This window comes from Falco cherrug, chromosome 15 (genome assembly GCF_023634085.1).
Source record: "Falco cherrug isolate bFalChe1 chromosome 15, bFalChe1.pri, whole genome shotgun sequence".
Classification (NCBI taxonomy): domain Eukaryota; kingdom Metazoa; phylum Chordata; class Aves; order Falconiformes; family Falconidae; genus Falco; species Falco cherrug.
This window is the reverse complement of record NC_073711.1, coordinates 2305924-2318418: the sequence shown is the minus strand read 5'-3', so window position 1 is coordinate 2318418 and position 12495 is coordinate 2305924. Positions and strand designations below refer to the sequence as shown.

Genomic DNA, 12495 nt, shown 5'->3' with positions numbered 1-12495 from the left:
CCCCCCCAGCTCACACCCCCCAGCTCACACACACCCCCCAGCTCACACCCCCCAGCTCACACCCCCCCCAGCTCACACCCCCAACTCACACACCCCCCAGCTCACACCCCCCAGCTCACACACACCCCAGCTCACACCCCCCCAGCTCACACACACCCCAGCTCACACACACCCCCCAGCTCACACCCCCCCAGCTCACACACACCCCCCAGCTCACACCCCCAGCTCACACCCCCCCCAGCTCACACACACCCCCCAGCTCACACCCCCCAGCTCACACACCCCCCAGCTCACACCCCCCCAGCTCACACACCCCCCAGCTCACACACACCCCAGCTCACACACACCCCAGCTCACACACACCCCCCAGCTCACACCCCCAGCTCACACACCCCCCAGCTCACACCCCCCAGCTCACACCCCCCCAGCTCACACACACCCCAGCTCACACCCCCCCAGCTCACACCCCCCCCAGCTCACACCCCCCCCAGCTCACACCCCCCCAGCTCACACCCCCCAGCTCACACACCCCCAGCTCACACACCCCCCAGCTCACACCCCCCAGCTCACACCCCCCCAGCTCACACCCCCCCCAGCTCACACACACCCCCCAGCTCACACCCCCCCAGCTCACACACCCCCCAGCTCACACCCCCCAGCTCACACCCCCCCAGCTCACACCCCCCCAGCTCACACACACCCGCCAGCTCACACCCCCCAGCTCACACACACCCGCCAGCTCACACCCCCCAGCTCACACACCCCCCAGCTCACACCCCCCCAGCTCACACCCCCCAGCTCACACACCCCCCAGCTCACACCCCCCCCAGCTCACACACACCCCCCAGCTCACACCCCCAGCTCACACCCCCCCCAGCTCACACACACCCCCCAGCTCACACCCCCCAGCTCACACCCCCCCCCAGCTCACACCCCCCAGCTCACACACCCCCAGCTCACACCCCCAGCTCACACACCCCCCAGCTCACACACCCCCCCCAGCTCACCCCCCCCAGCTCACACCCCCCCCAGCTCACCCCCCCCAGCTCGCACCCCCCCCAGCTCACACACCCCCCAGCTCACACACCCCCCAGCTCACACACACCCCCCAGCTCACACCCCCCAGCTCACACACCCCCCAGCTCACACCCCCCCAGCTCACACCCCCCCCAGCTCACCCCCCCCATGCATGGCTGACACCCACCCACCACCACCACCCCCCTCACACCCACCCTAGCACAGCCCCAGCGCCCACCCACCCACTGCACTCCCAGTTCCCCCCCCCCCCAGCTGACACCCACCCATCCCCAGCTCACCCCCACGCACTCACCCCCGGCTCACCCCCACCCACTGCTACGCCCACAGCTCACACCCACCCACCCACTCACGGCTGACACCCACCCACCACCGCACCCCCAGTTCCTGCCACCCACTGCACACCCAGTGTCCCCCCCAGCTCACCCCCACCCACTGCCGCACCCCCAGCTCACACCCACCCACCCACCCCCAGCTTGCACCCACCCACTGATGCCCACCCTCCGGCTGACACCCACCCACGCACCCCCAGCTCCCACCCCCGACCCTGGAGGCCCCCCATCCCCATGCACCAGGCCGGGGGCTGCGGGTGCAGCAGGGACCCCAGCAGCAGCCCCCACCCCCTGGGAGCAGGGCGTGTGCGGCCCCCTGGAACGGAGCTTCCCCCATGCTGGAACCTTCCAGCTCCTGCTGGGGTCACCCACGCTCCCGCTGGTCCCTCAGGCCACTACCAGCCCCCCGGAGCAGTGGCCACTGCAGGGGCAGGGGGAGGGAAGACCCCCCAGCTCCCCACGGTCCATGCCCGGCGCTTTGCCCGGCCCGTTCGATGCCCTAACGCCCCCCCCGGGAGATGCCCCACCGCCTAATTAATAGACACTGATGAACAGGTTCCATAACGAGCCCGTAAATAACACGATGCACGCCTGTGCGTCGTGGGGTGCGACCTTGGAGCCCCCCTGCCCCCACGTGGCTTGCGGTGCCGCTGGGGCTGGGGGGCTGCATCCTGCCGCATCCCCACAGCAGTGCGGAGCCTGCAGCTCACACCGTGGCAGCTGCCAGCGCTGGGGGGGGGCGACCCCCAGCATCCGAGCCTCTGGGGTGGGTTGTCCCTGTCACCGTCCCCATCCCTGTCCCTGTCCCCGGGGTGCCCAGCACCAGGCCCAGCCCCCAACCCCACCGCCACCCCCCGGCCATGGCACTTCCCTGCAGCCCCTCAGCGGGCCAGTGCTGCCGGACCCCGAGGGCGTTCCACCAAACAGGCCACCAGAGTTTAATAAGAATATAGCAATGACACTTTTAATTAAAAAAATCCACCACAACCAAACAAAACCCAGGCAGAAAAGACCCTCGGCCATCACACAAAGCACTTTTGGGGCGAGGGGGCAGAGCTGGGGCAGGGGGTCAGGGTCGGGGACCCCCGGTGCTGCCCCGGGAACGCTGGCTTCGCGCCCTGGATGGTGACGCTGTGGTGGTGGCACACGGCCAGGTCCAGGCTCCTGCCACCAGCGCTGGGCTACCGGCCTGAGGGGGTCTGGTGGGAGCCCTCAGGGGAAGGGGGCTCAGCGCAGCCCAGGCCGCACTGGGGGGGCAGCAGCTGGCACGAGGCCTGGTGGCCCCCCTGCTCCTTCCCACCCCACCCCCCAGGCGGGCAGGGGGTAAAGCAGCCTCTGCTCCTCACCCTCTGCACCTTTTCCCAGCCCCTTCCCCAACAGCATCAACCCGCAGTGAAAATCCCTCGGCAAAGGGGGGTTCCAGCCAAAACCACCCATAGCAGACCCTGCCCCACCACCGGGCCACCAGGCAGGAGCTGAGGGGTCTCTCCTGTTTCCCCCTCCCCACACTTCCACACTGGCACTGCTGTTTTGGAGACACCGAGCGAGCGAGGAATACTTTCCGACCGCAAACTCATGGCAGTTCCACAACGCACGGGCGTCGGAGCAGCTTTGTGGGTGCTTGGCCCCGTGGGGGCAGGTGTCCCTCGGGGCCAGGCGTCCCTCGGGGGGCAGGTCCCTTGGGGGCCACGTGTCACGGCTGGTAGCGGAGGTAGTTGGCCAGCACCGTGGGGATGTCCAGCTCGCTGAGCGCATGCAGGCGGCCAGCCCGCTGCAGGAGGCGTCTCGTCACCAGCCTGGACTGAGACATCAAGGACTTGGGATGAGCTGCGTCAGGAGAAGGAGGAAAAACGCGGTGGTTACCCTCAAGGCAGGCAGCGCCGCTCCCCCTCCAGCCCGGGCATGGACAGACCAAAGCCAATGCCGTGCTGGGGCTGTTTCTGCTGCGTGCTCAGCCACGAGCTTTGCAGCATGCGTATCATGGGAGCTGGGTGTATGGAGGTGAAATCTTCCACCACCATGGAGAAAGAAGCTTTTCGGACATAGGGAGTACAGAAGAGCCGCAGCTGCGCAGCAGGAAGGAGAGGAATGGCAATGAGCAGCTTTTAACCCAACAGATCAAGTGAACAAACTTTTTTCTGCTCTATTAAGTAGAAAAAACAGGCTGCCGGAACCCCTGTGTGCTCCAAACCAGCACCGGCCGCAGTGAGAACCTGCATCAAAAGCAGCTTCTCTAGCAAACGTCTAGAAATACTCATGAAAAGTAGATGCCGCGGTGAGTGAGAGAGGGCCGATACCCACATCAGCGTATGTGGTGGCTGCACCGAGTCACAGCCCAAACCCCGAACAAGATCACCTGCCTCCAGCTGCAGCCGGCAGAGGAAACTGGGGGGTATTTGGTGGGTGTACCCTGAAAACGAGCCCTCCCATGACACCCTCCCCAAGATCCCAGCAAATTGTTTTAGGAGTTTCCTGCGGTGCCCACCAGATTTAACCACCAGTGGGGGACCTGTTCTCCACAAGCCTGCGATGTCCTCTGCTCTGTGTGGTGTCGGAGGTGGGTTTTCTGGCCTGGATGCAGCAATCACAGGAGGAGGGAAGACCCCCCAGCTCCCCACGGTCCATGCCCAGCGCTTTGCCTGGCCCATTCGAAGCCCTAATGCCCCTCCGGGGAGATGCCCCACCGCCTAATTAATAGACATTGATGAATAGATTCCATAAGGAGCCCATAAATAACGTGACATAAATAACGTAAGGGTGCAGAGTGAAGCAGTGCAGGGACGCAGCTCTAAGGGTGCAGAGTGAAGCAGTGCACTCAACTCCATAGTTTAAGGCTGGAGAGACCCACGCAGTCAGGTGATGCTGCAAAGGGAGCTGAGGCTCGCAGGAAAGCCAGAGTAAGGCTGTTGGGAAGCAGAGGGAAAGGGAAGAGGGATCTGAAACAGCTCACACCCAAACGAGCATAATCAGGATCGTTCCAGCCCCAGGGCCACGCGCACAGATTACCTCTTGCCTGCAGCAGCAGCTCCAGCCCCTTGCTGCGGGGTGCCGTCTCCTCTGCCCTGACGTTGGGCAAGTAGACGTTGGCTCCAAAGTCAATGAGCAGCTCGATGAACTCACTCCCGCAGCCGTGCCTCAGGCAGGTTTCCAGCAGAGTCTTGGGCTCCTTGATCTGGGCAATCACGCTCTCCTCAGTGCAGTTATAGTTGGGATCGGCACCGTAAAGCAACAGCATCTTAAAGCACTCAAGATGCCTGTACACGGCGGCAAGGTAGAGGGGACCGGAGCAAGTCACCGAGTTGGCAGCCCACACGGGCACCCTCGCGTGAACGTTGGCTTCTGCGCCATGGTCCAGGAGCTGCTGCAGGATGTCCACATTGCCGTCCCTCGCGGCAATGAGCAGCGGCGAGCAGTTGTTGTAGATGCTGCCGATGGGGCTGGCCCCTGCATCCAGGAGGACCTTCACGCATTCCCGGTGGCCGTTGCTGACTGCCATGAAGAGCGGGGTTTGAGCCTTGACGTCCAGGCTGTCCACCTCCGCCCCATGGGCCAAGAGGACCTTAATGCTCCTGACGCGGCCCCAGGTGGCAGCCAGGCGCAGCGGGGTGCTGGGCACCCCCCAGCCGCTCCGGCGGTTGATGACCCTCTTGTACCTGTCCTGGGACAAGAGCTTGTCTAGGGTTTGGTAATTGTCCTCGGACACTGCTCGGTTCAGCTCCTCGCTTTCTCCATTGTCATCTTCATCTTCTCTGGGCTGGAGCATGGAGAACATTTTAGTGATATCCATTAAGCTCATGTTTTCTGGCCTGTCTCCCATGTACCACTGTCATCATAAAAGGTAAAATGATCTACGGGACAACAAAAACAGCACCACCTTGGGTTAGAACCAGCCCCCCAGCACCGACACCATCTTTTTATATATTTTTTTATATATATATACACAACTTAAGGAAGATTCTCAAAAAGAAAAAAAAGAAAAAAGACAAATAACATTGGATTATGCTGCTGCTGACAGACCTCACCCAGCCACCCACAGGGAACCCACCTGTGAAGGGCTCAGCCGGGGCAGAGGCCATTGCTGTGGCAGGTACGTGGGCCACCTCCATTTAAACACTGCGTTCTAGAACACGTCGAGGTAACTGAATCTGGTGTTGGAGTTCGAATGCTGCACGAGGACCTCACCGGCTTTTACTCTCTGGTTTTAAATTATTTGATGCTGTACTGCCAGCCCCTGAGGCGGTGAGGGGGATGGGAGCGCTCATGGGGCACCTCGAGCTCAGGAAGGCTCCTGTAAGGATCCCGCCGGTGGGTGAAGCCATCTGTTTTGCCAAAACCCTCAGAAATCACCTCATCCAGCTGGCGTCCGTGGGAGCAGCGGAGTGAAGAGCACATTGGAAAACAGCAGGAATCAGCTCTGCTTCCCGTCGGCCGAGGCCTTGCTGGAAGCCTCGCTGGCACCTGCACTTCCCCGTAGTTTGGGACCCACGGAAAACTCAGAGTTTTGATTTAGAAGCCAGCAGCGCTGCAAAGTGTTTACACCCTGCCACTCTTTAAAGGGATTGGATTTCAAAATAGGAGACAAAGTGAGCATGAAGATGGACAGTTTGATTAAGGACTTTCAGCATTGCCCTTCCTGAAACGCCGCTGGCCCTGGCGTTCAGCAACCCCTCTCCCTGCCCATGCGAGCCCAGGGAGCACGGCAGCCAAGGCTGGAGCTTCTATAGCGGGGGGTACAGGGTGGTGGGAGGAAGGCGAGGGGATGCCGAGAGGATCAAAGCGGAGCCAGGACTGAGCCACAACATGTTTCCCAGGTGCTGGGTGCAGGATCTGGCCTCACTGCACCGTGCAGCAGCAAGGAAGAGGAATGCGATGCCCCGGCCGGCACCTGAGCAGCTGGGAAACGCCCGCCAGGAAGAGCAGAGGAATTTCTCGTCGTATCGCTGCCCTGTACATCTCGGATTTCCTCGGGGAGAGGTGGCAGTGGCAGAGCTGGGTCTCCCAGGTGGCTCATCTGATTGAGGATGATCCCAAGGGCCGAGGGAGCCTTGGAAGAGGCAAGGAGCTGCACTGAGTAATTAGCCTCCTTCTGCAAATGAGCCTGACAGTAACGAGGCAGTCACGGGAGGCTCGTCCCACATCTGCTGGCGGTGGCAAGGTGTGCGAGCCAGAGGAATCCCCCAGGCAAGGCCACCTTCGCGTCTTGGTTAAATAGAGCAAGTCTGATGGCAGCAGCAGCGGCACAGCTCTGCTGCCTTCCACCTCTTCCACCAACCCAGGCAACTTGTACAGAAACGAGTGAAATTATAACGCTACTGCTAGTCGTTAGACACGCTGATAATGGGTTCCAGAGCTTGGAAACCCACCACCACATGGCTAATGGGGTGGGGAGGGTTATTGCCGATTCAATTAAAAAAGAAGGGTCACTTGTTTTCCCAAGGGAAACAGTCTAGAAAAGTAAAACACTAGCTGGAACATTTCCTGAAGACACAAGGAAGCGTCTCCACAGGGGTGTTGCTGGGACAGTGTAAGCACTCACATGGAGAACTCACAGAGGTTCCTCAACCAGAAGAACCCAAACCAGAGCTGTCACCTCCTGAGCTGGCGGAAGCTGTCCACACATCCGCAGACCCCCAGAAAAAAAGGTTTTGGCTGGAGCTAAAGGTGACAGAGCATTCGCTCAGGCTTTTACAGCTGGTTACCAAGTTACCTTCAATTGCCCGATGCTGCCTTACCTTTGGGAGTCAGGTGATGCTCACAGCCAGGGCGGGCGAGGCAGAGGTGGTCCCATGGCAAGTTGTCCCTCGGTTTAAAAAAAGAAAAGAGAGAGAGAGAAGGAGAGAGGTTCTTGCTGTGTCGGGGATGGATGTCCGATCTGTGTGACCAGAACGACACAGGCTGTGAAGCTCACAGCTGAAATGCCACCGAGAGGAGATGGGCCAGGGCGCTGGGGCTAATTTTAGCCCCTCAGGGGTTTTATCTTACCACTTCCATTCTTGGAAAGTTCCCTCTGGGTAAATATAGAGAGGGCAGCGAGGTGGGGGGAGGCTGGGACAGGTGCTGGAGGCTGCTCGACCCATCCAAGCAGACACAAAGCATTTGCTTCACCGTTTCCTTGCAGAAATCGCACGACACCGGGCAGTTCGGAGCCCCCTGCCAGGGCAGAGCGCATTCCCCGCCACAGCACCAGCCTCTGCCTTATCCGGGTTGCTGCCAATCACCCCAATGGGATCCCTCTTAACCCCTCTCCCAACCGCCTTTTCCAATTTCAGAGCAACACGAGTGACCATTTGTAACATCCAGGATCGTTTATGAACACAGGAAGGGCAAAGGGCGCCGAGGAGGGTCCAGGTTTCTCGTCTGAGCTGCTCCGTAGGCTTCCCTCCCTGCTCACCTGCTACAACTGACGGCTGCTTCGGCTTCAAAACATGAAGCAGCACGTAGCAAGGCAGGAAAACTTTACAGGGGCAAAGAAAACAAGCGGAGAGCAGCGTTTGGGCTGTCTTATCACAAGCTGTCAGCTGCTAAGTGCAAGCGTATTTTATCCAGTTCCCTTTAAACCTTTTCCAAACCTTTCAGCGGTGGAGCAGGAGCGGTCTGACAGTTTGACACTGACAGGCATTATCAGTGGTACTAGATAATGAGAGGGGAACCAAATTATCCGGCAGAAAAATCTCCACTGCTACAAGAAGTAAGATCAGGGGGCTCTGCAAAACACTGATCTGTCCCCACCATCACCACCACACTCACAGCTTGTAGTCACGCTGTGGAAAGCATGGTGAGCAGGAAAATGCTTGATATTGATAAGCATATTGATATGACTTTTGGCTTCCTTTTGGCTCATAGTTTCACTCTCTCGAATTTCACTCAAAAATAGATTGTTACTTCACAAGGGTCGGTTTCCCAAAGTCAACACTATGAATAGAATTATTGAGTAGGAGAAATGGAAGAAACATGGGAGCAAAAGCCTGAGTTCAGGGTTTAAGCATCAAGAAGCTGCAACCGCAGCAGGGACGCTTCAGTCAGAAGAGCCAAGCCTCCTGGAAACCCCTTCAACAAAATGTAGAAATAATAGTAGCAATTAAAAAGACAGCGTGTTATAAAGGGAAAAAAGGGGATACAGACAACAAAATGAATACATGTTAGAAAATACGAAATGTAGGAAACTGTGAGGGAACTTAGAGATGAAAGGAAAATCCTTGAATGGAAAATGTGATGATAAACTGCATATTCTTTTGTTGTTGCAGCTGCTGTTTAGTTGTTAACCAAGAAATCTTAGAAACAAGACCGGGTAAGGAACAGAGATTATATCGAATACTAATGAAGCAACAGCTACAAAGTCCTCACTGTAAATCTGCCCTGAGCTGGAGGAACGCAAACTGACGCTGTGCTCCCATAACAGCCAAAGACAACCGTTGCATGGCATCCATCCTGCACGAACATCGAAATCAGCATTTTCAGATAAACCCTGACTGGGAGCCCAGGGAGAGGTGGCTGATAAATCTGACCCGTCTCGGATAAGCTTCCCAACGCTTCCAGCACCGGGGAAGGCTGAGGGGTCAGGAGGAGCCTTCACCTGCTGCCTGAGGCTGCCCTGAGCTGTGGGCTGCCCGGCACGTGCTTCAGGCAAAGCAGCTCCTTTATCAGCTCTCTATTAATTGGGGAAGAATTAAAGGGCAGAAGCATATTTAATGCCAGTCAAGGTTTTCTGGGAAGGCAAATCCTGTCCAACAAAGTTGTTTCCATTAAAAAGATTATAGCTATTAACACAGCTGAGAAGAGGTAATGAGCTTTCTGATTTAACGCTGCTAAGCATTCTGATTTAAAACTTTAGTGCTAAACAGTACCAAATAAATCATGTTGCAGGGATTAAGGATTTACTAACAGCCTTCAAGGTTGGAAACGCAGTTACGGCGCGGCGCTGCTCCTGACTCCTGCCTTGGAACTGTGGGTCACTGCCAAAGCGCGGCAAAGCCTTCCAGCTCGGCAGCTTCCTCATGCCCATCGGGACACCTGCTTGCAGCTTGCCGGCTCCTACACCTGCCCGTTCTGCTGGCCACCCACCGGCCACCCAGCCTGGGGACAGCTCCGGCAGCAGCATTGTTCAGGCATAAACCACGAGAGGACACTGACCCCGCAGACCCTGCGCGCACTGTGCACCCGCACAGCAACAGCTCCCAGGGCCCCTTCTTAGCCACTTCGCAATTCCATGGGCGCCTGAACACACAAAATACATAGATATGAAGGAGGAATCCAGCAACTGTTTCTTCTCCATGAGCTGTAATTCCTCGAGGAATTTCGGCAGCATCAGAGCCTCAGAAGCTGGGCAGCATTGCAAGGCGGCTCCTGCTGCCACTGCCTTCCAGGAGCCCCTGTCCTTTTAGGTCCAAGGATGCGCTGGAGCCAGCAGCTGCGAACCAATGTGAGAAGATGATCATTAAGGACCTGAGATACGACCCCAGACTCAGCACGTGCCCCTGCTCTTCATCACATGAGTTATCTGCGTGCCACTGATCATTCACGTAAATTTGCCTGTTTGCCCTGGTGTGCTTTTCTAAACGTGCTCCAGAGCTGGCAACACTTAGATTATTTTTGGAAGAACTAGGGGGTCTTCTCTGCTTTTATTCTACAATGCTAAAACACGCTGGCTCTCGTTCCAAAGCATTGGGCGTGGGGAATAAGGCTCTAACAGTCAGCTCTGAGCCATGCCACCCACAAAAGCATCTTTGCCCTGAGATCATAAACCATCTATTCGATACGTAAAGGGTTTTTTTATTATTATTCAAAATATCAGGCAATAAGAGCAGACATGGGAGAACTCTCTGCTCTTAAAGGATTCTCCAGCAGCAGTAGGACTGCAACCACCACCTTTTGGAACCAGAATTTCTGATCGTGTGAGTTGCCAGTTACCCCAAACACCTTCTCATGCCACAGACGCTGGATCACTGCAGAACAAAAATCGTTGCTTTCAAAGCATTACTGGTCACTTGAAAAATAAACCAACCAAAAAAAACAGGCAAAGGGAAGTACCGAGTTCTGAACGGCTGTATGAAGGGGCGTAGGAATAGGATAAAACACAAGAATTGGGCCAGGTTCCCTTGAAACAGCAAGCGGTCTCCTCGTATCTCTGTCCTTTCCCTGGTGTCCCCTTTGCCAGGTGGGATTTGTCAAAGTCTCTGTGACGTTGAAGTCCCTTTAAGCGCCTCACCAGGCAGGGGCCACCCTTCACTGCTGTACAAAACCTGGAGCACCTGCAGAACACTCAAATTCCAGGGTCCCGGCCACCCCAGCCCTCGGCCGCAGCTCTGCGTGGCTCCGGCGCTCAGCCTGCAGAGCATCGGCCAGGAGCAGCGCCCGCAGCTTCTGCAGGTCCCTGCACCGGGGGATGCAAGAGGGCTTGTGCGTATGTGTTTTATTGATTCTCACTCACGCAGGACTTCCTTGCTTCTCTCCCGCAGGTGAGCAGGCTCCAAGACCTGTTCTTTGTTAAGACAGAGAGGGAAAAACACAGATTCAGTAAGCAGCATTCACTTGTCCCAGAAGTACTGCAATGGAGCTGTGGGAAACTGCTCCGGGCGGACCTGCGGAGGGGGTTATTGCTCGAGGCTGCTGGGGTTTGCGTTGCTCCCCATCCCCTCTGCTCCCCGCAAGGAAAACACGGATCACAGGAGAGCACTTGAATCTACAAGCTGATCGCACACAGGAGAAATTACTATTAACACACCTTCTGCTTACCGTTACAGAAACGTTATTCAGGACAAAACGTCACCTTAATTTTTAAACTTTATTTTATCGAACGTTGGAGGATTGGCAGCAGCCCCACACACCCACTGGTGGGTGCAGCCCCATGCCAAGGACCGACTGCATGTTCCCGCTCAGCAGCACATGGCTACGGTAAAGGGTCAGCCCCATTCCCACACCACACCAGCTGCCACAAGTCCTTGCCCGTGTAAACAGATCAAAAAAATGCTCTTTCTGCTGCTGCTCTGGGTTGGCTTTTTTTTTTTTTTCCTTTTAAAAAGTCATCAATCCAAAAAATCTGCAGTCTACTTTCGGTACCAGAGGAGTTATATCCATTTTACATATACGGATGAAGCCTTAACACCAATATATCTCTAGCAAATCATCACTCCCATCGTTAACTGCTGGGTAACTAAACCAAATTAAACTTGAGTACAAAGTTACACTGTGCCAAAAAAAAAAAAAAAAAAAAAAAGAAGACAGACAATCTAGTATTTTTGCTCTGCTGCACAGAATGCACTGATGCAGAATGAAAATGAATCACCATTTCAAGGTATCCTTGGCCCAGATGAACCCCAAAGCTCAACAAGCAAGCAGAGGAACTTAACTGCTTTTTCCACCTGGGCTTACAACAGCAGACTTGACCTTAAAACAGTGATTTTTCAGTACATCCAATTAACTTTACTGATCAGTATTTTTACTCGGCATAAGGGATTTCCTGAGAGCTGTTAAAAACCTAACTCTTCAGCAAAGCTCCTATGAGACTCTAATTGGACCCTGCCCACTCAAAGCTAAAGTTAGCGGCAAGAGGGAAGTTTTAAATCTTCCTCAGCAAAGGTGCTGTCAAACAGACAACAAGTTTTCCCCAAACACAGATTACAGCTTTATTAATTCTAGTCAGCATTAACACTAATAATCTAATTAAACGCAAGGCAAGTTCTAATTTAGGTAAATGAAGGATTTCACTGGCAACATGAAGAACATTTAAAAATAGCAAGAAGGAAAATAAAGACTTGGAAACATCTCAGATGTGGGTTTTTTTTTTTGCTGTAACACATAGAGAAGAAATGCCCATTTGTAAGATGCACAGTGCAGTGGAAAATACCCATCAGTGCTGGGGAACGGGCACTGCGGCCTCAGGTCAGTCCCTGCCAACTGACCTCCGCGTGTTCTTCTGCGAGTCACAGCCCTGCCGCTCGGTGCCCCCATCTCCCACAAAGCATTAAAAACCTCCAAACACTTATTTTAAAACTGATCACTAAAATCTGCTACATTACTCTGCCAGGCAGAGGTTTAGACCTTCTACAAGAATTTACCATTCCAAATGGTGCCCTGAAGCATTTTGTAAAGCCTTGATAAACGTCAAATTAACTCGTATCACCTCATTTCT

General features: G+C 55.6%; 1 protein-coding gene across 1 annotated transcript; it reads right to left on the bottom strand.

Annotated features, from left to right (window-relative positions):
* Positions 1 to 2969: 2969 nt before the first annotated feature.
* On the bottom strand, positions 2970 to 5209 carry ASB12 (ankyrin repeat and SOCS box containing 12). Its single transcript, XM_005441938.3, has 2 exons — positions 4374 to 5209; positions 2970 to 3194 (listed from the first exon to the last, which is right to left on the bottom strand). The coding sequence occupies exons 1-2, from the start codon at positions 5182 to 5184 to the stop codon at positions 3061 to 3063; spliced, it is 945 nt and encodes a 314-aa protein (XP_005441995.3). The 5' UTR covers positions 5185 to 5209; the 3' UTR covers positions 2970 to 3060.
* Between the last annotated feature and the right edge of the window lie 7286 nt (positions 5210 to 12495).

What these genes read in the sequence shown, in the direction of transcription:
- ASB12 (XM_005441938.3), bottom strand. Translation starts at nt 5,184, where the DNA reads ATGGGAGACAGGCCAGAAAACATGAGCTTAATGGATATCACTAAAATG. An exon ending in GCTGCTGCTGCAGGCAAGAG is followed by an intron (nt 3,195 to 4,373) that starts GTAATCTGTGCG and finishes CTCCTGACGCAG; the next exon opens with CTCATCCCAAGTCCTTGATG.